Source organism: Polyodon spathula, chromosome 3 (assembly GCF_017654505.1).
Source record: "Polyodon spathula isolate WHYD16114869_AA chromosome 3, ASM1765450v1, whole genome shotgun sequence".
Taxonomy (NCBI): Eukaryota; Metazoa; Chordata; class Actinopteri; order Acipenseriformes; family Polyodontidae; genus Polyodon; species Polyodon spathula.
In genome coordinates, this window is record NC_054536.1 from 72,876,784 (window position 1) to 72,902,730 (window position 25,947).

At 35.8% G+C, this 25,947-nt stretch overlaps 1 protein-coding gene across 10 annotated transcripts in view; it reads right to left on the reverse strand.

Moving 5' to 3' along the window:
* The window catches only part of LOC121313384 (high affinity cAMP-specific 3',5'-cyclic phosphodiesterase 7A-like), a 53,405-nt gene that overhangs the window by 4,367 nt on the left and 23,091 nt on the right, over window positions 1-25,947 (reverse strand). Inside the window, exons 1-10 of one of the 10 annotated variants that reach the window (XM_041245858.1) lie at window positions 22,970-23,544; window positions 12,718-12,778; window positions 8,903-8,935; window positions 8,386-8,469; window positions 5,651-5,802; window positions 5,051-5,114; window positions 3,201-3,296; window positions 2,589-2,689; window positions 1,586-1,717; window positions 1,172-1,263 (exon numbers count right to left, since the gene is read on the reverse strand). In XM_041245858.1, the coding sequence (XP_041101792.1) occupies window positions 1,172-1,263; window positions 1,586-1,717; window positions 2,589-2,689; window positions 3,201-3,296; window positions 5,051-5,114; window positions 5,651-5,802; window positions 8,386-8,469; window positions 8,903-8,935; window positions 12,718-12,724 (761 nt within the window). In that variant the 5' untranslated portion in view covers window positions 12,725-12,778; window positions 22,970-23,544. Of the gene's footprint in view, window positions 1-1,171; window positions 1,264-1,585; window positions 1,718-2,588; window positions 2,690-3,200; window positions 3,297-5,050; window positions 5,115-5,650; window positions 5,803-8,385; window positions 8,470-8,902; window positions 8,936-12,717; window positions 12,779-13,154; window positions 13,191-13,228; window positions 13,479-18,349; window positions 19,147-22,969; window positions 23,545-25,947 lie in introns of those variants that run through there. The other 9 variants (XM_041245852.1, XM_041245853.1, XM_041245856.1 and 6 more) reach the window with 9 other exon arrangements.

Sequence of the window (25,947 nt, forward strand, 5' to 3'; positions counted from 1 at the left end):
TGTGTCTTCACTGAGTGACATAAATTTATTAATTTTTTTTAAATAACTGTGCCGTCTCAACTCCACCCCCTGGTGATTTTTTAAATGACAATGTGCACAATACCAAAAATAGATGTACTTTCTTTTACATGTTTTAATTAATTTACTCAGCTTAACTTAGTGTGCAGTTCAAATACATGGGACTACTTTATTGGCATAAGGATATTTAATTATATTTAAAAAAAAAAAAAAGGAGAATCACTTTTTGCCCGAAACATGACTTATGCTTTTTGTTCTTCAAATCCACTGTTTAAACTGGATGATAAATGCAATAAGGCCTTCAGTGTGCCTCACAACGCCCAAGGCGTCCGTATATTTGATGTATTTATATATATATATATATATATAAAAAAGTTAATAACTAAATAAAGAAATTAGTGGTTTTAATCTTAACATTTTCTAATCAATAGATTAATCATTCGATCTAGTACATCGATTAAATCACACCTGTTTTCTTGCGATATGAAATTGTTTTGAAAAACAATTGCAAGTAATACAGAGTATTAACATAATGCTGTTGTAGCCGGCCCCTCGGTGAAAGAAAACCACTTTGACAGACGTTTGTGAAACCATCCAGGTAACATTTAATCTTTTGTCTCCAGGATATACAGTAACTTGATTATGCCTTCTCCAATTTGAGTTTGAAAATATTTGCTTATATGTAATTAGAAGTTCGCCGAAGTGAGTCATTTAAAATATTAACTTACTTTTTAATTGCGGTTTGTGGTGTTTTATGGTTCGGATGGGCTCACAACTGGCTCTCTTTAATTTTAAGTTTCATTGGAGGGGCAGGGGTTACGTTTTTTTTCTAATCAATTGTGTTGAGAAAGGGTTAAAAAGTGTATAGTGCTTTTCGAAGCAAAAAAAGGTGACAACATGTGTCTGATTCTTCAGAATGTCGAGAAGTTTATTTGATTCACTTTTGTTTGCACGTTTTTAAAGATTGACAATTGCGTTTTTTTGACAGAGTATAATAAAGGTAATGTTTAAAACTAAAAAAAAAAAAAAAATTGAAACATTACTTTATTTCACTTGTGATGTGAGCCAGATCCAGGCTAAGGTCAGAGGAAACGTTTTGATTCAGCTGCAACCCAACCAGTCTATAAAACCTGTAGAAGGTCAGCATCTATACCTGTCTTCCAAGGGAAGGTGTGCAAATAACCCTGACTCTCGAAGCAGGCCCACAGCTGACCTCCAGTGGTGATTTTCTAAAACTGAGGTATTCTAGAAATGATACACAAAATTCACAGGTTTACTCATTTAACATTATCATTAAAGTAGTGGTATTAATGTAAGTATGTTTCACATATATTAAGGCCTCTACGGATGCAAAATAAAAAATAAATTAAATAAAAAATAAATAAAAAGGAAGTTGCCTTAAATGGCCAGCTTGTTACTGCTTGCATCCCCCCCTCAATCCATTAGCACATGCTTTCTGTTACACAAGTGTGCAAAATACTGCATGCAATAAATAGTAAACATCACACAGAAGATACAATGTTCCTGTATTTAAGTGGAGTTTCTAAACTGTAGAAAGGGCTCTTACCTTGTACAAAGTCGCTAAGTAATGGTTAGTTTTTATGAGGAAATGCTGATTAACACCTGGATGATCCAAGTCGTGTGTTGTAGCTGCCAACAGACCTAGCAGGATATCCCATGAGGTGAGAGATTTGGCAAGCTTCAAGAAAAAGGAGGACACATTTTAAAAGTAATATACAATGCCTTTCTGGTATTTTAAAAGTGATCACATCTAACAAAATAATCGTATACATTTTTCCTTGCCAAGCACATCCATTAATTGTACAGGTCTGAAATGTACAGTTTTGAAAGAAACACATGTTTTTATTTTAAAACATGATATTAGGCAGTGCACTAGGTTAAAGAAATCTCAGTTTGCAAGCCTTGCCTTCAGATCGCCTTGCACTTTCTTGGCCATTTCACCTGGAAAGGGAAATTCTCCCGACCCTTTCAGAGCCTTCCTTCCTGTCGTTCACCAACCAGCTGCTTCCCCTAATGACTGAAATGCTTTGTAGCCATTAAGATATTTCGCCCCTGTAGACACTGCCGAGGTGAAATGACATAGGAGGTGGTACCCAAAAAGCCACAAGGTATTTAATTCCACCACTGTACAGGTAAATTAAATAGACACCCATGTTTTGATGTTCCAGTGTAGTACCACTGTGGTCCCATATATTTTCTTCCAAATAAAATAGAAGTGATTCTTTCAAAACTACACAGCACATTGCAAAAGTAGCAAGACTTAGGGAATGATTTCAGTTGTGTGCAGAGTATTTAGCCAACATTTCAAAGTGCTAGGTTTTTATTATCTGGAGAAAATAATCCATATTATTCTAGTACAGCAGCCACCTCAGGTCACAGAGCAATATGAAGGGTACTGTTGGCCAAAGTGTTTCCAGAACTCTGAAAACATGAAGCTGGCCTCTCAAATGGTTCATATTATAGCCTGTGGAGCCATTACAAAAAACATACAAGTTCCACTGACAAGAATGCTTTATTTATTACATTTATTAGGATCATTCCTCACTCACCTTGGGCTCTTTTAAGTAACAGTGCATGGCCTGAGTCACATCAGCAGCATGGACTGCATTGTGGTAAGGGTTTTGACTGTGGTAGTCTTCTTGAACCATTACTTGAAATAATTAGAAAACAAACAACAACATTTGCAGTAAATGTGAGCAAAACAGTGAACTGACATACCAGTTTTAGCAGTATTACAATTAATATAAGTTATAATTGCACATAAAACCATGGTCAACATTACATTTTAGAGTTAACTAATCTGTCTCAGACCTACTGAGAATCTTTCAGGGAATGAACTTCATAGTATTCAATCAAAATCACAGGTAATTGTCATCCCAAGCTGAGTAAATATTTAAATTTGATACTGACAGACAACCAATTCACAGTTGCAGCCTTCTGCATGTTTGCATTATTACGGGTGGTTACCTCTTGCCTACTATTCCTAGAAAGCTAAATTACTTATTCAATCAAGCAATCAAACCAGGGCCAGCTCAAATATATTAGATACTGCTTAGTTTAAACCTGAAAGACCATTTGATTAAAATTAACTTTATTCTTTATAGCTAAAAAAAAAAACCCACCACAGTCCTTCAGTTCTATTATCTAGAAAGTTAAATTACCTAAAAATCTACGAAGTTTTACCATGTCTAAACGGAAGATTTCAATAAGTCCATAACGTTTAAACAAATGAAACGTCAAGCTGACCAAGCTGTTTCCTAAAAGAAAAAAAAAAAAAAATCAAATGTTAACATAGCATTGTAACAAAAATCAGTTTTTATAATTAATTTGTAGTAGAATAAGGATTTTAAAGCTGCCCACATGAAATGTATCACTTAACAGGAAAGACATTGACTGGATACTATGGGCCATATTTTCAAAGTGTTTCCTCTATTCTTTAATTAACTCCTGGGGGGGGGGGGGGGGGGGGGGGGGGGGAATCACATTAATGTTACAAAATGAAAAGCAACTTTAAAGTGTTAAGAGAAAGTGAAATATTCAAACTTCGTTACTTAGCTTTAGTTTTGTAAAATTAACAGGTGTTTTACAACTTTGAAAACAGTAGGATTTAAATAAAAGGCTGGAGCTTTGAAAAGTTGGTTCTGTGGGTCTCATTTACAAAAGGCCACTAAACATTCTGGTGCACCATAATTGCAATTAGTGTGCACGTTCATGATTTCCATATTTACTACTGCAATTTTATTCACTATCGCACAAAATAGTGGGCATATCATGGCGCACATTATTTATTGTGCCACACGCTATGGTAATCAGAATGAATATGTGATTTATATGGTAATGCATGATAATGTATTTAAATGAGGCACCCTATTTTTCTGGGCTAAAATCTATCTGACATCATGGAGGTATTAACTGCATTAAAGTTTTTTTTTTTTTTTTTTTTTTTTTTTTTTATAAAGCAGTGAATTACCTGTAAATAACAGGTTATATTAAGTGTGAATAAACATGAATGAATCTTATAATTTCTTAGATGTTATTTTATATTCGATTACACTGATACAAGTAGGAGTGGTTAAATAAAACACTGGACCAAACAAGGTATTAGAATTTAAAATAACCTCCTCCACTAGAATTTCTAACTCTTCCACAGGCAGTTTTAGTTTGTATTGCCTCAGCCTGTCCCCTGCCGAGGGAGGGCTGCATCTGTTGATCTGTCATTTGCAAGTTACCTCCAGCTTTGACAATAAGCCACTGACCAAAAGATACGCCTGGACTGCTGGGGCTTTTTATATCACGGTGGTCACGGGTATGTCTTGGACATCATCGTGCACATTAAATTATTGCTCACAATACATGTAGTGTGCATGCCATGGTATGTAAATTAGCCAAATAGTGTGCACGTAAATTAATGCATTCTCTGTTAGTAAATTGCTTTATGGTGCTCACTACTTAAACGTGCACGTTACAGCTACATTTAGTGCCCTTTCATAAATGAGGCCCTATATGTGCTGTTAATTGCTCCAGTAAGTTAGAGAGTAAGTAGCGGAATTCCGAAAAATATAGCGTTATACATCCACACGTGTTGCTACAACTGTTTAAATAATGTACTCGTAGTTAACATCCTGACAACTTTTTACACTTATAACTCTTTTCAAAATGGCCGCTAGTGCACTGGGGTTTGTGATCTGTCCTCTAAAACCATAACAAGTGCTCTGGCTTTTCTGTTTTGTACCACATCACCACATGCCGTTACCTATTTAACAATGTGGGCAATGCATTATCAGTGCACTAGAGCGGACATGCTACATAGAGTTTTGAAACAGACTTTCAAGTTAAGTGTAAAAACTTGTCAGGATGTTAACAATGAAAATCAAAAATTAGAAGTGCTTTATTTAAACAACACGTAACACATTATCTTCGGAACCCCGCTACTTGCTCTTTAACCCCAGCTACTTGTCAATTCTCATCTTCAACCATTCATGACCATTTCAACATAAACAAGAGAACTTACCATTTGACAATCTGTCAAAAAGAAATATATCAAAATTCCAACTTCCAACTTTTTCCAGCATACACTAAAAGGAAAGAAAAACATTTTTGTGTTCCCAACATAAATACATGCATATTATAAATACATCAAGGTTGCTATGGAAATGTGTACTTTGTAGAGAAGAACTAAACATCCTTACAAACTATTTGCTATGCCACATTTCTACCAACAAGACGCTTGGACCCAGAAGTTAGGAAAAGAAAGAACTCAGTACTGAGAAATGCCTGTTGTAGGGTCTGGTGCTTTTGTACTTTTTTTAGTTGTAGAATATTTATAAAATACTTAAAACAAAAAAAAAAATAAGTCATTGTGTTCGATTGAATTACAATGTTTTACATTTTCCACTGACAATTGTGAAGATCTGTTTTTTAACGTTGCATAATTCTAGTTTGACACGATGTCTTGAATTATAATAAAAAAAAAAAAGCCTCTTGCTCATATTTTCTTTGTGATGCTCGGTCTCTTAGCTATTGTTGTAGGCATGGCACTTTCAGCCAAAAAGGTTACAATTCTGTTATTGTTGTTCATTAATAAGCCACTCCCTCTAATCGCCAAACAAACCTTTGCTTGACCAGTATAGTCATCATCCAAGATGTATAAAGGGTTCTGGGGAGGAAATCCACGGAAGAAGCGAGAGGAGTGCAGGTATCTCTGGAAACTTAACAGTCTCCGAATCTTCCTCGCCGACACAGGCCCTACAGATTCAGGGTGTGCTGGAATGACAGCATGGAAATCTTTTAACAGCCTTTTTTACTACTTATTTTTATAACTTCTTTTTAAAGTAATAATTAATATGACGTCTTACTATATGTAATGTAAAAGGGGTATTTGTATTGTCATCTTGTTTGTTTTGTATGCCTACACAAAATGTTATTTTTTATCTGTAAAAGCACTTTGAGGGTCATACTCATAAAAGATCCACTGTACAGTACTTTTAACCCTTTAAAGATCGGGATCGTGTTAACACGATCATACTGAAGTGGGCTTCTAGGACCACGATCCTACACGAACACATTTGTACGATTTTTACATTTTTTAAAAATGAATGTCCCGGTGGTATGAAATGTCATGTCCGAACTTTGCGTGTAGTCCCACCCTGACTGCAAGTGAAGGACTATAGTTTTTTTTTTTTTTTTTTTTTTTTTTTTTGTGTGTGTGTTGTCACCGAGTGGGGCATTTAGTGTCTAAAGGGCAGAGACAGTTTACAGCAGCCAAGCAGAGGCAAAAACAGAAACAAAACATCACAGGAACTTGTTTAGAGCGAATAAAAAAGGAGGAAACACTGTAAAATCAGATGTATTTGACATAATTACATTAGAATATGTTTTCCTATTACTGATAATGAAATGAGTAACTATTTTATTTATAAATATGTGAGAGAGAGAGAGAGAGAGTGTAGTGTCCATTATTGCTTATAAAGACCCTGAGAATAAACGTCTATTATGTCACTCAGATGAAACAATGTCTGCCCAAACAGCAATATTTTTCAAGAAAATGTTCGAGTATTGTAACATCCTTCAGGCCACAAAATAACTTTTTTTTTTACACATGCATCTCTAAGCAGAATACATAATAAAAATTACTTTTTTTCTTTAAAAATAAATGAAAAAGTTTGTACGGTTTCTGAAGTCCTTTATAATATTGCACAGAGTGTTCTGAAATAAAGGACACCATTTGCAAGATGCTACTCTAAAAAAAATTATTTTTAGTGAATTTATAGGAAGAGAGTCAACTACAGTCAAAAAGCACCTGGTCCTGGGGGCTCATCTCACTGAAAAATGCTTGGTCCTGAAAGGGTTAAAGCCTAAGAGACTGATTTGGTAATGAAGATCATGAATCTCTTCTAAAACACAATAATTCTGAAGCTAATTAAACATGAAAAAAGAATGCCCTTCAGTAAAAAAATAACAAATTGTAAATTTATTATAAAATCACATACAAAAATAGCTGTTATGGATTTGTTAAAATTCCACTACTTCTTATCCTGCGTATAGATGTAATGCCATGCATATATCATACAGCACAGTAAAAAATAGTCCCAGTATACAACAACACTTTTTGTCATGTGGAAGTGTGCATGTAACAGTCCTCTCGTCCAAACTATAAGATGCCTTACATACAACGAATATCCTCACGTAAGTCTTGGTTACAATATAACAACATTTGGTGCAGTTTTAAATGCACATGGCATTTTCAGTCCATTTTCAGTTCATGCTGATATCAAATTTAAAGCCTGTTCAATTTACTGTTTACTTTTAAATTCATATTGGGTTGTAATTCTTTTTTTAAATAATGCCATGCACTAAATTAGAACCCCTACCCTTTTCAGTAGATCCCACACTGTGGGAAGTCCAGCAGGTGTGTGTAGCAGCTGGTCCTTATAATTGCAGTTTATTATTGTGGCGCCAAAGCGGGCTGCAGTTAGAAAGGTACCTTGGATTCTAGAATGTGTAGCTTTAGAAACCACATTATTCCATTATAGATCTCTAAGAGAGGCCTGTGCCTTTGGACTAAAAATAATACCATCCACAACTATTAAAAACACTCAATACTGCTGGATTTGGAAATACTAAAAGAAACTGAAATTCAATGACAAACATTCCGACTAGAAAAACACTTCTAGCAATACTTCATAAAAAAACAATGTAATTAAAATGAAATTACACAATTCCTCGTTATTCCCGAACTTCTTTATTTTTATTTGCACTCTATTTTACACAAAACACTTTACTCCTAAATAAAATGGGCATTTGGACCTCCTATTAAAATTGCTTTTCTTAACTTGGTCTAATTGAAAAAGGGAGTATTAAACCCTACTTAGAAGCAAGAGGTTATGGGTAACCTGTAAACTCTTGGATGCGACTAAAATAACAATATGAATAATACAAAACCTAGTTATAATACTACAAGTTACTTGTATGTGTTTAGTCATAGGCCGATGAAAAACAAAACTAAAATAGGAAATTAGATTGTGTAGGATTTGCTGTTCATTGCTAGTGTCAGCAAAAAAAAAAAAACACACATCTAAAACTGTCCAACATAACCTCATTAGTAATTCTCTAACAAGTTTATTTTTATTATAATTTCTATTTTAATATTCAAAACACTGGTAGGTAATAGAATTCTAAAGTTACTGAAAAGCAAAACAAATTAAAAGTACTTGTTCTATTCAGCATAAAAAAATACATGAATGAATATAGCATTTAAAAATATCTGTTAAAACAAAAACAAAAAAAAAAACACACCACCACCACACACACTTTTAAAACCTTGCTGGAGGTTTACTGAATACTCACAGTGCAAAATGCGGAAATCAACGTACAGGTATGGATGGGAGCCTCTTCTTTCTGTTTCAAATCCTACCCGACTTCTTACATCTCCTGGAAAGCAATCACAAAAACATTCAACACACTTTTGAATTGATAAATGTATTTTTTAAAAGGCATTTAAAAACAGCTTTGCTCTCTCTGCAGGTAACTGGCGTTCCCGGGATTCGATGCAGTTTGACAGAACTTTTACAACACTTAATGCGCATGCAGCTGCGTGCTACAGGGCTCCCTTTTTTGTTTACCCAAATTCACTGCAGCAGACAAAGCAAACAGAAAAAGCTTGTGCTAGGCATTCAGACAAAAACCACACACAAACCAAGACATTCTTGAATGATGATGATGCTACTTTGTTTAATGCACCCCACATTATATATTGACTTCCGTTCACTTTCATTCAATCTCTTTAAAAATGGCAGCTTTCAGCAATTCACTTACTGGTGGTTGTATATTAGAAGTAGAAATTTTCCCACTAGAATTTACTTACTTGAAAACAGCAGTTTGAATATTACACAAGCCCCTATCAAAATACCAAAACCGAGTATTAAAATATAATAGAAGCAGAACATCTAATGAAAACTACATATACACTGAAACTAAAAGTTGAGGATTATTTTAACTCTCTACCTTGCTTATATGATAACACAGGTACATTCTACGTCAAGGTACATTCAACAAATATTTATTATTACCGTCAACCTGTCGAGCCCATTGTTCTCTCACTAATGAACATTACGAGGGACTGCTTTCTAACTACTGGAATGTACAATGTAAATATTAAAACTAGTCTGTTCCAAAAGTTTACTTTCACCTAAGAAATGTTCTCGTTAGTTTTCAATTTACGGTTTTATTTCACATAAAAAAAAAAAAGTTACAAGAACACTGAAAAAAAGACATACAAACCACATGAGGGAACCTATAGCTCACTGAAGCCTTGGGTGGTGGGGGGGGACATGTGCGCATATATATATATATATATATACACACACACACACACACACACACACACACACACACACACAAAAGTTTGAGAGGTGTATTATATAGTATATATTCTTGGAGGTGTGTTTCGGGTCAATATGTTACTGAAGAATGAAGGACTTGCCATGGACTTGATAAAGATTACCAACTCTGTCACCAGCAAAGCAACCCCAGACCATGATAGTGCCTCCTCCATGCGTGACAGTGGGAACCACACATGCGTCTTACAAATACTCAGCGGTTGGACCCTAATATTTCACATTTTGACTACATCGGTCCATAAGACCGACTTCCACTCCTTAAACATTCAGTTTCTATGTTTTTGGCCCAAGCAAGTCTTTTCCTCTTATTCTGCACTCTTAATGTTTTCTTTGCAGCAATTCTTCCAGTTAGGCTTGCTTCACGCAATCTCCTCTGAACAGTTGATGCTGAAACATCTGTACTTCTAGTAGCATTTAGCTGAGCTTGTATTTCAGGGGCAGTTAATCGCCAGTTTCGCAGACTTGTGACTCGAATTAACTTGTTCTCTTATTCTGAGGTCACCCTTGGCCTGCCTGACCTTATTCGGTCCTCAAGAGTGCCAGTTTCTTCAAATCGTTTGATGGGCTTGGCCACAGCAGTTACAGACACTTGCAAAGTTCTTGCGATTTCTCGTAAAGATTGACCATCATTTCTTAAAGTCTTTTTTCTTTTTTTAACTGCTTAACTGAACATATTTTGCAATTTTCTGCTCCCTTACATTCAGGAATTACAAACTTGTGCCTATGCGACCTACATTTATAGTAAACATGGACCCACACCTGTTAACAATAATTTGTGACAAAAGGTTAATTAGCTAACATGCTAGTTAACTCAGAGAACATCTAACAAAGACACTTTTATACTTAGGCCAGTGTTCTAACACTGTGTTACACACATTTCAGACTTTTAAGTGACTTGGGCTTCAGACTGAAATCCCCTTGCTTTGGGTGACCATTTCATTGAAATTGACAGATTTACATTTTCAATTAAAATTAAATTTTTGAATGCAATTCACTTATGATCATCAGCTTATATAAGTACACGTATCATATAATGAAATATGAAGTGTTTATAGACAAGTTTATACAGTTAAAAGCATAGATAATCATGAAAAACCTGGTTTCAAGCAGATGTACTCAAACTTTTGACTGGTACTATTATATATATATATATATATATATATATATATATATATATATATATATATATTATATATATATATATATAATTACTTATTTAAATGAATACAATACTGCACACTACTTCAACATATGAATTGTTCAGTACTCTAGAGGAACGATAAACAATTATTTTGAATCCAACAGTGCAGGTTAAAGTATATGATAGAGATAGAGAGAGAGCTAGATAGATAGATAGATAAAAGTAAAAATAATAGTAATTTATAACATCTAATCCCATGGTTTGTTGCGAGTGTAAATCATAAAATTGGTTAGGGTTGACAATAACAACAACATACTTGTTTTCAAATATTGTACACTGTCATTTTTGCTGGGAATCAGGTCACCGTGTAGTCTTCTTTGTTGAAGACTGAACAGATTCAATTCTTTTAGCCTGTCTGCATATGACATGCCTTTTAAACCCAGAATAATTCTGGTCGCTCTTCTTTGCACTCTTTCTAGAGCAGCAATATCCTTTTTGTAGCGAGATGACAAGAGCTGAATACAGTATTCAAGATGAGGTCTTACTAATGCACTGTACAGTTTTAACATTACTTCGATTTAAATTCAACACTTTTCACAATATATTTCCGAGTATCTTGTTGGCCTTTTTCATAGCCTCCCCACATTGTCTAGATGAAGACATTTCTGAGTCAACAAAAACTCCTAGGTCTTTTTCATAGATTCCGTCTCCAATTTCAGTATCTCCCATATAATATTTATAACGCACATTTTTATTACCTGTGTGCAGTAGCTTACACACACTTTTCTCTATTAAATGTCATTTGCCATTTGTCTGCCCAGTTCTGAATGCTGTCTAGATCATTTTGAATGACCTTTGCTGCTGCAACAGTGTTTGCCACTCCTCCTATTTTTGTGTTGTCTGCAAATTTAACAAGTTTGCTTACTATACCAGAATCTAAATCATTAATGTAGATTAGGAATAGCAGAGGACCTAATACTGATCCCTGTGGTACTCCATTGGTTACCTCACTCCATTCTGAGGTTTCTCCTCTAATCAGTACTTTCTGTTTTCCACATGTTAACCACTCCCTAATCCATGTACACATGTTTTGTTTGGACTCCATACAATGAATGACCATATTTTTCTTTAATTACATTAATCACCCCATGCTATATTTTTTTCATTTGTTTGTGTTTTTTTCAATTTTAGTTTTCTTCTATTTCACTTAGCTGTTCCTCATCTACTGTTATCTGTCTACTCTTGCTAGTGCACTTTTTTTTTTTTTTTTTTATCAGATGGACTCCTGTCTTCACTCAGAAAGTTGGTGTTGTACCAGTTATGTGGAGTTTCATCCCTAAATATATTAAAGGAAATAGGTGAAATGCCACTCATTTTTGGCAGTGGTTTTGTAACTAATAACAAATAAAATGGCAGCTTGTCATGGAATTTATAATGTTGTGGTGCGTGGCGATTTATTCAGTGTGAAGCGGCTCATTAGTATGCCGTGCGATACGCTACACATACACACGGTCATGTGATGCTGTTTAACCAATCAGAGGTTGTTATTTTTCCAAGCCGTGTTATAAATTCTTATATATTTCAGTAACTCTTCCTTATGCAGTTGAACTTTTCATTTGTAATACTTTTCTGTAGCCACAGGAATCACACATAAATACAGGACAAAAACAGTGATAAATATAGGATCAAAAGAAATTATAAATAAAACACACCACACACACCACCACCGGTTATTTATTATTACTATAACGTGTTCCTCCTACAACATATATACAAGAGGTTACTGTATACAGTTCTCCTTGAAAAGAGTGCACTTTAGGTTTACCTGTGACGCTACTGTTACTGAATATTAAACTCCTGTTCCCTAAATACTTTTTACGAGTAGCAGCTGACTAAGGAGATTCACTTCAACATACATATTTTCAGCTGAAAAACCTTGAATCCCCAATCATGTACAGTAATTTTATCTCTACAGACAGTACAGTTGCCGGTTCAGATAAGCAATTTGTTGAACAGATTCCAATAAAGCGGGTGTGGATTGGAATCTATACCATGCAATTTTAGTGTAAGTTGAAGACCACTGTATGGTGTAAAAAAGAAGATTTTTGGAGAGTGCAGCAGTCATGCTACTGTACTTACCTAACATACGAATATACAAAGCAGTTTGATCTGAACTGTCATAGGAGATTGCCCCACGTCTCTGGAAACAAAAAGAAAAAAAGCAGAGCTCATTAATGTTTCACTTTTGTAGGACTCGTCTTTATCCAAATACAGTGCTACTGCATATATTTACAGTGTAAACCACATTCATGGCAGTTATGTTGTTGTTACAATAAAATAAGGAGAGCAGGAGGACCATCTTTTTCCTTTCTCAAAATTCAAAGCAACAGTCAGAGCGTGCAGTCCATGAATTCAAATATCTGTATAGAATATGCTTTAAAAGATAAGTTTTTCTTTGTTTGGATGCAGCAGCCATGCTAGTCGCAACACATCAAGACGCAATATTTTATCCATTAAACGCAGTACAGAATAGTGTGTGAGGTTAAAGCAACACATTTTTGGACAACCCACAGTACCATCCCTAATGCACTATAGATGACTTTCTCCCCTAAAAGCAAAAAGGGTTCTTTTCAAATTACAGCTGATCCACCATTTTACTCTGTGCTCCAGTAATGATGCCGACATCCAGAAATGTTTCATGGTGTTGCATCTTGTACTGAACATTCAGTACGAAGCTAGGGACGTGCTGTCCTTTAACCTGCTGTTAGGCAATCTGTTTACTGGAAATTGAGGAGATACTATTTTGTTGATGTTTATAACATAATGGACTAGCTGCACAAATGGTAAATGCATTTTGTATATTTAACGAGAACAAGAACCCAGTTTCCTTTTTTTTTTTTTTTAATAAAGTACTATTTTATATATAAATCATTGGGAATTAAGGTTAAAACAGAAAGCAATTTTTTGTGCCTACCCCATTACAGCTTTTCAATAAACAAATGAAAAAGTAAAATTTCCTACACTGAAAAGTTACAGTTCACCCACAAAAAGGGACTGATCAAAGTATAGCTGAGGCAACTTGTCTTTCTTTCACTAGCATTACAGATTCCACACAAGCTGAACACCAAGGAGACCGTTCTAAAAAAAATATTGTTCTTTTTGATTCAACATTGTACGCTTTCAAGGCCCAATTCACACCCACTGAAATTATGCACAGTTTATTTTCCATTTTTATTTTACAGCTTTTTTTTGTTTTTAAATACGGAGGGGGTACAAGACAGAGAGCTGCATTACAATGCAAGTTTCCACATGCCTGGACTACCCTGTATATCTGACCCAGCCTCTTACTGTAGCGCTCACAAATACAATGAACTGCCTTCTAAACAACACACTATTTTAAATCAGCTTTTTGCTGATTTCTGTTGCTTGAGTAGAACTACAGTAAGCAGCCCACCAATATACTACAGTTTAATAATTTAAAAAATGGTGATTATGCAAACCAAAAGAAGGCTGTTGTGAGGCATCGATTCAGGTGATCACCACCACGTATGTCATTTTGAGTTTTTACTATGCGCATTCGCACCTCATTAAATGTAAGGTAACTGTATTTGGGTTCATTTTATTAATTTTATACCACTATACAAACGAATGATGGAACAACAACAAAGATCACTTTCCAAAGCTAGCCTGCTTGGCCAGAAGGATCTTAACCCTCCTGTTATGTACAGAATTTATGTACATCTGTTATATTTTGGGTCATACTGACCCGATGCAATTTCAAACTAATTTAAAACAGCCGAAAACTGATTAACTGATTTTATTTGCAAAGGTTTTACCCTTTTATGCTGTTTTAGTCCAGCAGCTGTGATAAAACTTCTTTGACTGCCAACCTGGGAGCTCCTCATTTTGGAGTGTCATTACCAGTGAGATGCTGTTGCAAAACTGACAGTGAACATTAGGCTCAGCCATATATATATATATATATATATATATATATATATATATATATATATATATATATATATATATATATTATTTGTTTTTTTGTTAATAATAATAAAATATAATAATAAAATAACAAACTGAAGATGTTTTATTCCTGCACACAAATCTACATAGATAAATGCCACGGGTCACAGTGACCTGAAACATCTTATTTGTATACATGACCTGTTCTAAAAAAAAATAAACATCTCAAAGGTTCTGTTTTCTGTGTATAAGTTCATGACCCCAACTTAGGAAAAGTCAGAAAATGTTACAGAAAATGAAACCCAAAATAGTATTTAAGCTAATTGGAAACTAGAGGCGGGTTTTCAGCAAAGCTGAGCAGATTGTAAACTAGCTGTGTTCCTCTTTAATAAAGCAAAATAATGTGGATGCCATCCTGTTTCTTAAATACAAACACATTATAAAAGAAATGGGCACAAAGATACAGCCAGGACTTTAGAGGAGATATGCATTATCAGATATCATTTAATTGGTGTACCATAATTGTTTTCAATAATGTAGTGGCTATTTGTTATACTATGTAAGCAATATGACCTGACAGAGAGAGAGCATTACCTGATATTGTTTGATTTGTTTTTGCAATACGGTTATAAACATTCTAAAAGGGCATACACAAGGGATTATATACATATTAAAAATCAGTAGCTCCAAAATGTATTACTTCTGTTAGTTTTAGAGACTGGAAGGATTTAAGGTACTATAGAGGAGTACATGCAACATGAAAGAATAAAAATATGAAGTAATACTACAAGCCTTTAAAATACTGTAGTGTTCACTTCATCATAAAATATGCTATTGATGCAAATGTTAACACATCAGATTACAGCAGTACTTCCAACGGAAAACTGCATCATGTGTGGTTCTATCCTTCATGAACCAACTGTTACTTCATTTGGAGATGAAAATGTTGACTATTGAAATAGCTTTTTAAACCATATGCATGTGACTACAGACAATTATAATCTTGCTGATCTCAATAATTTATCTTTTTTTTTTGCATGTATTAATTACAGTATAATAAAAACATAGGATAGTATATTTCCCCCACCATGGCTGTAAATAGAAATTTGGAGCCATCTATATCACAAAAAAGCTGATTATAGCCTACTGTACTAGGCAGATGTAAAAATTAAACTGTGAAACATTATACATATGTAAAAGACATACAGACAGGAGTCTCCTTATACAGTACCCCAGTTTTGGATCATCTTGTGCTAAAGAACATTTCACGACATTTGGATAAGCACTTCTCTGGAAATACTGTCTACATGTGCATCTCCATTATATCCCAGTTGCTGGGAATGCATTGTCAGCAAGTGACAATTCCGAATTATGAGTACTGTATCTTGATAAAGTACGAATATGGATCAAATCCAGGTTACAGTACCATTGACTTTACAGTACCAATTTTATTACTATTCTAAAAAAAAAAAAAAAACCCACCAACTAAATGTTATGCCCCCTTGGTTTAGATTTACTACATTCCCAAAGCTACAGTCCAACAAATATTACTATACGTTTTTACAGCAATTCAGGATATGCAAATTACAACACTGTAGATAAAATGCTGCATCCTGGTACCTTAGATGTAGTGTAGGTCACAATGTACAGTTTTTGGTTGATTAAAGAGGAATATGACTGAGTGCAAACCACCATTTCTCAGCTGAGCTGTTATTTTTCTTCAGCTCATTGTCAAAGAAATAAAGCACACTGTAGAGAGCCCTTCCATGGGGTCCTGTACCCCTCCACCCGTCACTCCAGCTTCCCTCCAGAGATTTTCACAGCTTTCAGAGCAAAGCGCTTGTACTTTCTCAGCTAACCAGAAACTGCAAACACTGGCAAGGCTCCAGAGCGACATTCAGAATGCTGGCTGGGGTGTCCCCAGATGGCATCAATTTCATTCTATGACGTCAATTAGCTGAACCAATTTGCATACTTGATTTGTATCCATTACTAACTCTCTCCCTCCCCTCCCCTCCACCTTCAAGCTCTTGAAAGTGGTGTGCAAAACAAAAACAAAATGCCTTTAACAAAACCCCCTTTTTTTTTTATTTTACATACTTGGAGCTTTTTTCTGTTTACTTTTTTTGTCGTTTGTTTTCTTTGCTTCTGAAAAAACAAATGTTAAATGAACCCTTATGAGTCTATTGATTATTATTTTTATTATTACTGCTATTCTTTCTTAGCAGACGCCCTCACCCAGGGCGACACAGTTGTATGCAAAATATACATATCAAGATTTACAGTACAATGAAGAGCAAGGATACAAAATACAATGACTTCAGTCCTGATAAGAGCAAATACAAAACACAGTATGATATCGGGGCAGGTCAAGAGCAGATAAGTGTTGATAGTTACATCAGGGTTAGATAGGAGTGCAGGTGAAATACAAGACACTACTGATGGAAACCATTGCAACCGTTACAGACTTCTTGAAACCGTATTTAATAAGAAAGTTAATAAACAACCCCAGTGAGAGTTCATGTAAAGTTAAAAAGTAGCATTTTTAGATCACAAAAATACTGTACTGCATATCCCTATGTGATGCATTGTGTCAAACATGCCATACATTTAATTGTACTCTCATTACTAGAACTGCAAGGGTAAGGGGCGAGAGAACAGATGTCCCAGTTTGACCGACACCACCCCCTTTCCTCATTAAATGTTTCGGTATCCTCACACGTTTCCCCAAACCTTAAAGTCCTGGTTTGTAACGGATGTTGATAGGTTGACTATGTAAACAATCATGTTGATGGTTCCGGAATAATATTAAACATAGTTTGCTATACTAAATTAAAAGTATGCAAAATGTTTGAATTCAGGGTAAAAATACATACGGTTAAAACACGTAGTTAACGTGGTCATGAACTGGAATGGGAAGTGACAGTTTTTGTTCAAATAGTACAGTGGGGGCTCCCGAGTGGCGCATCCAGTAAAGGCACTCTGCATGGAGTGAATCCAGGCTATGTCATTGCCGACCGTGATCGGGGGTTCCCAACGGGTGCCGCACTATTAGCCGAGTTTAGGTCGGCAAGGAAATCCACAATTCACCATGTTGTCCTCCAGCACTATAGGTCTGGTGGCTTTGCAGTATGAAAAATGACAGTGTGTTAGTGCTAAAAAGAAATTAGTTTTATAACCATTTAATTTACTGCATGTGTCCCAGTTCAGAGCTTTGGAACAACTGAAGCCAAAACCTCTTATCTTCATAGTACCAAACACATCAGAAAGGACTCACACTGTAGATTATTCATTATGCAATTAAAGTTCTGAGTACAATAAACTGAAATAAAAGGGTAATGCTACTGTATATGACTGTTCTGAATCAATCTAACTCAATCCTCTCAAATGTGTAGTATAGTAAATGTAGTATAATACATCTTACTCAAACACATCATATTGCTCAGTAAAAAAAACATTTACTAAGGAATTACGGAATAAATAAAAAAAAAAAATTAAAAAAAAGCTTTTCTTTAATTTTTTTTTTTTGTTGTTGTTTTAACTATGGTATGGCCTTCAAAGTGATACAAATCAAATATTTTGGTTGATGCCCATTGTTGAATCCACTTTGCTGACAAAGCTTCTCCTTTCCCTTACATTTATTTTTAAAAGTTACGGTACTTTCACAAATATAATACTGCTGGATTTCAAGCTTCATGTAAACCAACTAGAATTTGAAACAGTAAAAATTACAATAGATAGTTACCCTATTTGTTTCATATATTGTGCATAGTGTTTTATTCATTTGTTAAAAAAGACATACCTTGAATGTAATCCACCTGATTAAAACCACAATCAAGGACCAAATCAGTGCTATTCCCATTGGATAAACCCAACACTGAGGATTAGACCATAGTCGCTCTCTCTCTCCAACTTAAATTTCTCTTTACTGAAATCTGCATGCGTATTTCATGGCCTGATAAATCACAGGCAGGCGTGCGACAGCTCAAGGCTCAGGCACTGAGCAAGCACAGAGCCTTGTGCAGCTGTCTTACCTCGGCTATCATCTGACCAGTCGCTCTGGGGACTGACTTTGCATGAGAATGTCCTAACCTTTTTCTTTTCGCCTGAGTATGATCCACACAGGGACACACAAAATATCTGAGAACCATGAGAAATTTCAAAAGGAAAACAAAAGTCGCCAGAACTCGAGAGAGAAGCACCATTGTCTCGAGAGCAGGGAAAAAAGGAGCCGCCGGCTACAAAGAAGGGAGAGGAGGTGAAGAGACCACCAACCCCGTGCCACTGGTAAGCCAGGTCCCTTGGCCCTGGCTCCCAGACATCCGACCTTTGTGTCTGGACCTCTGGGCAGTGGGACTAGTTTCCCCGATATCAAACCGTACTTTGTTTTGTATTTGCTCTTATTAGGCCTAAAGTGATTGAATTTTGTATCTTGATCTTAAATTGTAATGTAATTCTTTCTGTAATTTAATTTTTTTCTGCAATTTCTTTTATTGCTTTTATTCAAGCTTGCAATTCAACAGCTGAAATCACTCTATATCCATTGTCCTATAAACTGTCTCGCTAATTAGGTGATTAAGTGCATATAGACACACACATACATACACATACAGTGCCTATAGCAAATCTACATCCCCTTTCAAAATTCACCTTTTGTTGCCCTATAGCCTGGAATTAAAATTCATAATTTTTTTTTTTTTTTTTTTTTTTTTCCCCATTTATCTACACATCCTATTCCACAACTTAAGTGAAAAAATATGCTAAAAATTTGTAGAAAATTAAAAACTGAAATAGCTTGGTTGGATAAGTGTCCACCCCCCCCCCCTTGTAATACCAATTCTAAATGAGCTCAGGTGTAACCAATCACCTTCAAAATCAAACACCAAGTTAAGTGGTCTCCACCTGTGTTAAATTGTAGTGATTCACAGGATTTCTGGATAAATTCAGCAGTTCCTGTAGGTTCCCTCTGCTGGGTAGTGCATTTCAAAGCAAGGACAACCATGAGCACCAAGGCGCTTTCAAAAGAACTCCGGGATAAAATTGTTGAAAGGCACAGATCAGGGGATGGGTATAAAAAATAAATAAATAAATACGACGGCCTTGAATATTCCTTAGAACATGGTCAAGACGATTAAGAAGTGGAAGGAATATGGCACCAACAAGACCCTGCTTAGATTAGGCCGTCCCGCCAACCTGGATGACCGAGCAAGGAGACTGACCAGAGAGGCTACCAAGAGGCCAATGGCAACTTTGCACAAGCTACAGGCTTTTATGGCCAAGACTGGTCAAAGTATGCATGCGACAACAATATCCCAAGCACTCCACAAATCTGGCCTGTATGGTTGGGTGGCAAGAAGGAAGACATTACTCAAGAAAGCCCACCTTGAATCTCATCTGAAGTATGCAAAAAAATTCTGTAGCCATGTGGCAAAAAGTTTTGTGGTCTGACTAAACTAAAAATTGAACTTTTTGGCCTAAATGCAAAGCTTTGTTTGGCGCAAACCCAACACAGCGCATCACCCAAAGAAAACCAGCCCTACTGTGAAGCATGGTGGTGGCAGCATCATGTTATGGGGATGTTTCTCATCGGCAGAGACTGGGGGCACTTGTCAGGATAAAAGGGAAAATGAATGGATCAAAGTACAGAGAAGTCCTTGAGGAAATCCTGCTGCCCTCTGCAAGAAAGCTGAAACTGGGACACAAGTTCACCTATCCGCATGACAGTGACCCAAAGCACACAGCCAAAGCTACACTGGAGTGGCTAAGGAACAAACTGGTAAATATCCTTGAGTGGCCCAGCCAGAGTCCTGACCTAAATCCAATCTAAAATTTGTGGCATGACTTGAAGATTGCTGTTGAACAGTTTTGTAAAGAAGAATGGTCAAATATTGCCAAATCTAGGTGTGCAAAGTTGGTAGAGACCTATCCCAACAGATAAATAAATGTATTTATATAATATATATATTTATATATATATATATATATATATATATATATATATATATATATATATATATATATATATATATATATATAACACACACACACACACACATTATATATATATATAAAGAATACCATGTCTGTCAAGAGAGCAGAGCCTTAGTGCAATCGGTATGTTGGAGGATGGACTACGGCAGTGTATTATGGCTTGCCATCTTGGGTGCTCACAGCCAGCAATTTCAAACCTGGTGAGAAGGTATAACCAGGACATACTCTGTCAATGACAGGCCACGAACTGGGAGACCAAGAGTCACAACACGTGCCCAAGACTGACAGATCACTATTTTTTTATTTATAATCCCAGTCCCTGAGACTATAGTTTTCAGGAAAAAACTCTTAAAAGAAGAAGTCCACTAGTAAGTGTACTGTAGGTCAGTCAACAAATAAAAGGTGTTTTGAAAAAATAACCTTATTGCTGGCATTACAATATACAGACTAGTCAAACGAGGAGCATTAGTACAAACATATAACTTTCATAAAATTACAAATTAAATACAATATTCAGGACACTTCTCTCCCATCTGTAGTTTCATCTGCACCAACAGAGACTGGTTTATGCTGTAGGTGCTGTAAAACTGCTTGCATGTGTTTCTTGTACACCCTGGTCAGATGAAGAGCCCTGCTCTACCTAAGGCAACTCTAAACTAGAAAAAACTAAAAATCACTCTGGAGTACCTAGTATTATTAAGGAGTTAATGAGAAAGTTAGAAATAAGTTCTAAAACTAAAGGTTTCACCTCAACCATCATGTTGTTTCCATGTGTTGAGCGGGTGACTGAGTAACAGATTTTTGATAACAAAATAAATTAATACATAAATTCAATAGTTTAAATAAATAAAAATAAATAAATAAAATCAGGGGGTTGATTATTTTTTTCAGGTAATTATCACTTTTCTGTATATACAACTCCAAAATTATTCCACAGAATAGAACTTACAAAACAGCTAGATGCTTTTTCGACTCACACAGCACACAGGCAGCGCAGCAGCAGGGCCAGACAGTCCATCACTGTAACGGCCACAAAAACACCTGTTTTCTCGTTATCCAATGATCCAAATAAAACACAAACGTTTTATACAAGCGTCATCGCTGGGCAGTGTAGTTTTCAAAGCAACCCATTAGTTTTTATAGGAGAACAGCAGTAAAAGACTGTTTGCACAATTTTATTTATTTATTTGTTTTTTAAAAAGGTGCATTTGTAAAAGCAGAATTCCATTCCCAAAATGCCAATTCCGTTCCCAATGCCTAATTCCATGATTCCGTCCGTGATCGTGGAAAATCAGTAGCCCAACACTTTCTAGCAAATGCACTGTAATGACGAAGTAAACAAACATCAACGAACCCCCTTTTGATCAACTTCTAGGGCATTCCTGTTTTGTGTTCTTTGCTTTGACATATTTGCCTTTTTTTCCCATAAGTAACATGCACTGGAATTCACTCAAAACTAAAAGAACGGAAGAAACTACAGTCAAAGTGAACTTCGGCAAAGAGATCGTGTTGGCGACCTCAAAGATATTTCAAGCAATTGGTGGCATTTCCTGTTTGTTTTTCACTTCTTTAAAACACATTCGATATTTTGACTGTCCGCGTCATCTGGCTGGAATCCAAAATAGATTCACACCAAGCTTCTCTCCGGCATTCGCCGTGACTGTTGCAGTAATTTAAATTTTCCCAGAGCGCGCAGGGTAGTTGGTCACTTCTGCTAAACGGAAATGAGTAAGCCAAGTTCATGTTATTTTAAAAGCTTAAATAAATAAATCAGTCAGTAAAATAAAACACGATACTGAAAAACCGTAATACTTTGAGATCTTTATTTATTTTATCCCGATATTAGGTATCGTAGGACTTTGGTATCATGAAATACCGCGGAACACTAGTATATTGTACCTTCCTGCTGCCCTTTTGAAGTATCATCTTACATTTAATTATTTTCGTGCACCATTTTGATACGGCATTCCTATGCAAGATTAAAATCAATTAACTATGTTAAAAATTGATCAAAGTCCACAGTTATGATTAAACCAATTAAAACCCTTAGTGTATATACACAGCACATGTATGGCTAGCAAACAATTACCCTACAGGCCTAAATATTAAGTGAATAATACAGGATATGAATGTTACAAGGCTGGGGGCAATGCCTACTTTCTCACCATTAATGCTTCAATTTCCAAAATTGCAGATGCATCACTGACACTCTGACATACTAAATCAGGGCTAATAAGTTGCAGGGTTTACCTCCTGTTAGTGCGCATCCACAAAACACATTCCATTTAAAAAAAAAATAAAAATACCCATTTTGTTTTATTTTGAACTTGAAAGTATTATTTGTTGCATGTGCTCCTATACTTATAACCCACAAAGATTAACCAGTAAGTCTAAATGATAATGTGCTATTATTTTGTCACATTGCACTCACCCAGTCGGCTCAAATTCAGCAGCTGTTATGGTTTTTGTGGGTGGGCCCACTACCAGAAGGCAAGGTCAATCCCCACCAGATTTCAGGGACAGGAAAGCTCTGCAGTTACTTTAAAATTAGCCAGGACACAGAAAAATAATTTGTCTTTTTGTCTTTTCTTTTTCTGTGTCCTGATTTTACGTTACGAAACAATACTAGCTTGAACATCAATGGTGATGAAAAACTTTGAACCATTAACTCCTCAACCTTAGAATATTTTATATGATTTTTTTTTCCTTTTTCTGGTATATTTACACAAACTAAATCTTCCAAAAAAAATAAATCACTGCAAACTTGTTTTGTACACTCGATTGCGTTAAATATTGCACAGCCGGAAGCTCAGTAACTCCTCAGTAATTTCAGATGTGTTCCTCCACAGGGAAACAGAACGCAATGTACTGTAAGCAACTTGGGACGTCCTGCCTTCCAGGACACACCTGTCAACTGGCCTTGGCATTGGCCTTTAAACTAGCCAGTTACAGAAAAATGTGCAGAGGCATGCCCCTGCCTTGAAGTTCCATGACCAAATAAGGTTTCTCCATCTGCATTGACATCAGGGCATATAACTTTGGAGAACCATGAACAGAAATAGCCTTATCACAAGGTCCATTACTCAAATGCAGCATATGCAACAGGGTACTGGTCTTGAAGCACAGGAAATATAAATGCTAAAAAAATTGCGGAAAATACACAATTGAGCTCCTCAAAAGTAACGGAACTCCTGCCATGCCAGCAACCAAATATGAAATGGCAACCTGCAACAAATCTCATCTCATACTATAGGCAGCTAGTACAATTAAATGATTAAGTTTTTGCTGGGAATTTTAAAAAGTTCAATAAAAAACACATGCAGGCACCTCCAAAATTACTGGCACCCTTGACAAAGAGGAGCAAAAATGGCTGTATAAAATAAACAAACACAGGTAATGAGCTATATTTTATGCTTAAATGTAGGAAAACTATATTCTTTTATACTAATACAATTGCTCAGAGAAAATGTTTTTTTTTTTTTTTTTTTTTTTTTTTTTTTAAACAAGTAATAATTTTTTCTCAAAAAGATAGGTGTCAATTATTGGCATCCCGAAAGATTCTTATAAATAAAATTGAACAATTAAACCTGCATTAACATTGCACTTTAAGTGCATCTCAGTCTTTCTGGCTTTCTGTTTCACTGGGGTATAAAAATGAGGTAACACGCATCTAAAATCCATTTGTCATCCATCACCATGGGGAAAGGCAAAGTACTCACAAATGGAGAGGCAAATGGCTGTTGACCTTCCAAAAAAAAAGTAAATCAGGCAATGGGTACAAAATAGCTAAAAACCAAAAATATACCACTTACCACTATTAGGGCAATAATTAAGACGCTCAAAACCAATGGAACAGTGATAAATCTGCCTGGTAAAGAAGAATCCAAGGGTCACAGTTGGAAAATTACAGAACTTGGTTGCATCTTGGGGTCACCAAGTCTCCAAATCTACAATTAGATGCCACCTCCATGCCAATAGCCTATTTGGAAGGGTTACCAGAAAAAAGCCTTCAAGAGCAACCAACAAATGTAAGCACCTGGAGTTTGCTAAACGGCATTGGCACTTGGATTGGAACCGGGTGCTATGGTCAGATGAGATGAAAATAGAGCTCTTTGGCCTCAAAAGAAGGATATGTATGCAGAAAAGAACCTCATACCTACTGTAAAATGTGGTGGTGGACCTTTGATGTTATGTGGCTGTTTTGATTCCAGTGGTCCTGGGGCCCTTGTTAAGGTTAACGGCATCATGAACTCTATCAAGCACCAGGACATTTTAGCCAAAAACCTGGTTGCCTCTGCCAGGAGACTAAAACTTGGCCGCAAGTGGATCTTCCAGCAACACAATGACCCCAAGCACACATCGAAATCCACATTTTGCAATGGCCATCTCAGTCTCCGGACTTGAATGCCATTGAAAACCTGTAGTTTGAATTGAAGAGGGCAGTCCATAAGCGCAGACCGAAGGATATCAAGGATCTGGAAAGATTCTGTTTGGAGGAATGGGCTAAGATCCTTTCCAATATGTTCTCCAATCTCATAAAAGAATTACAGAAAAAGGCTCAGTGCCATTATCCTTGCAAGGGGAGGGTACACAAAGTACTGAAAACAAGAGTGATAATAATTGTGACACTATTTTTTTGGAAATAAATGTATAATTTGAGAAATGTGTAATTTTGGTTGATTCTCTTGAATCATTAATAAAGTACAATATATTCCACATGATGGAAAATTACTATATAGCTCATTACCTGTGTTGTTTATTTTATACAGCCTTTTTTGCTCATCTTTATCAAGGGTGCCAATACTAAACACACATACACTACATAGCTAAACTGTAGAAATATTTAGCTGAAAAGACAATACAATTAATACTAGCTTTGTTAAAAGTCCAGTGAAGAATAAGCTTTCAGTGAAGCTCTTCTGTATACACTATTATGAAAATGCAGTTTTATAAGAATGTTATCAATAAATCACCATCATCTTCATGCAGTGCCTGCAGGGAGTATTCACCCCCCTTGGACGTTTTCAGTTTGTTGTGTTACAACCTGAAATCGAAGCATTTAAATGGGATTTTTTTTTCATTTGATTTACACCACCTACTCAACACTTTCAATGTGTGAAATAGGGGGTGAAAAAAACAAAATCAATTAAAAATAAATATTCACCCCCTTTGCTATGACACTCCTAAATAAGCTCAGGTGCAACCAATCGCCTTCAGAATTCACACAAGTTAAATGGAGTCCATATGTGTGCAATAAAAAGTGGTTCACATGATTTCAGGTTAAATACACCTGTCTTTGTTAGGTCCCACAATTGGGTAGTGCATTCAAAGCAAAGATACTACCATGAAGATGATACTACCATAAAGGTTTCAAAACAAATCTGGGATAAAGTTGTGGAAAGGCACAGA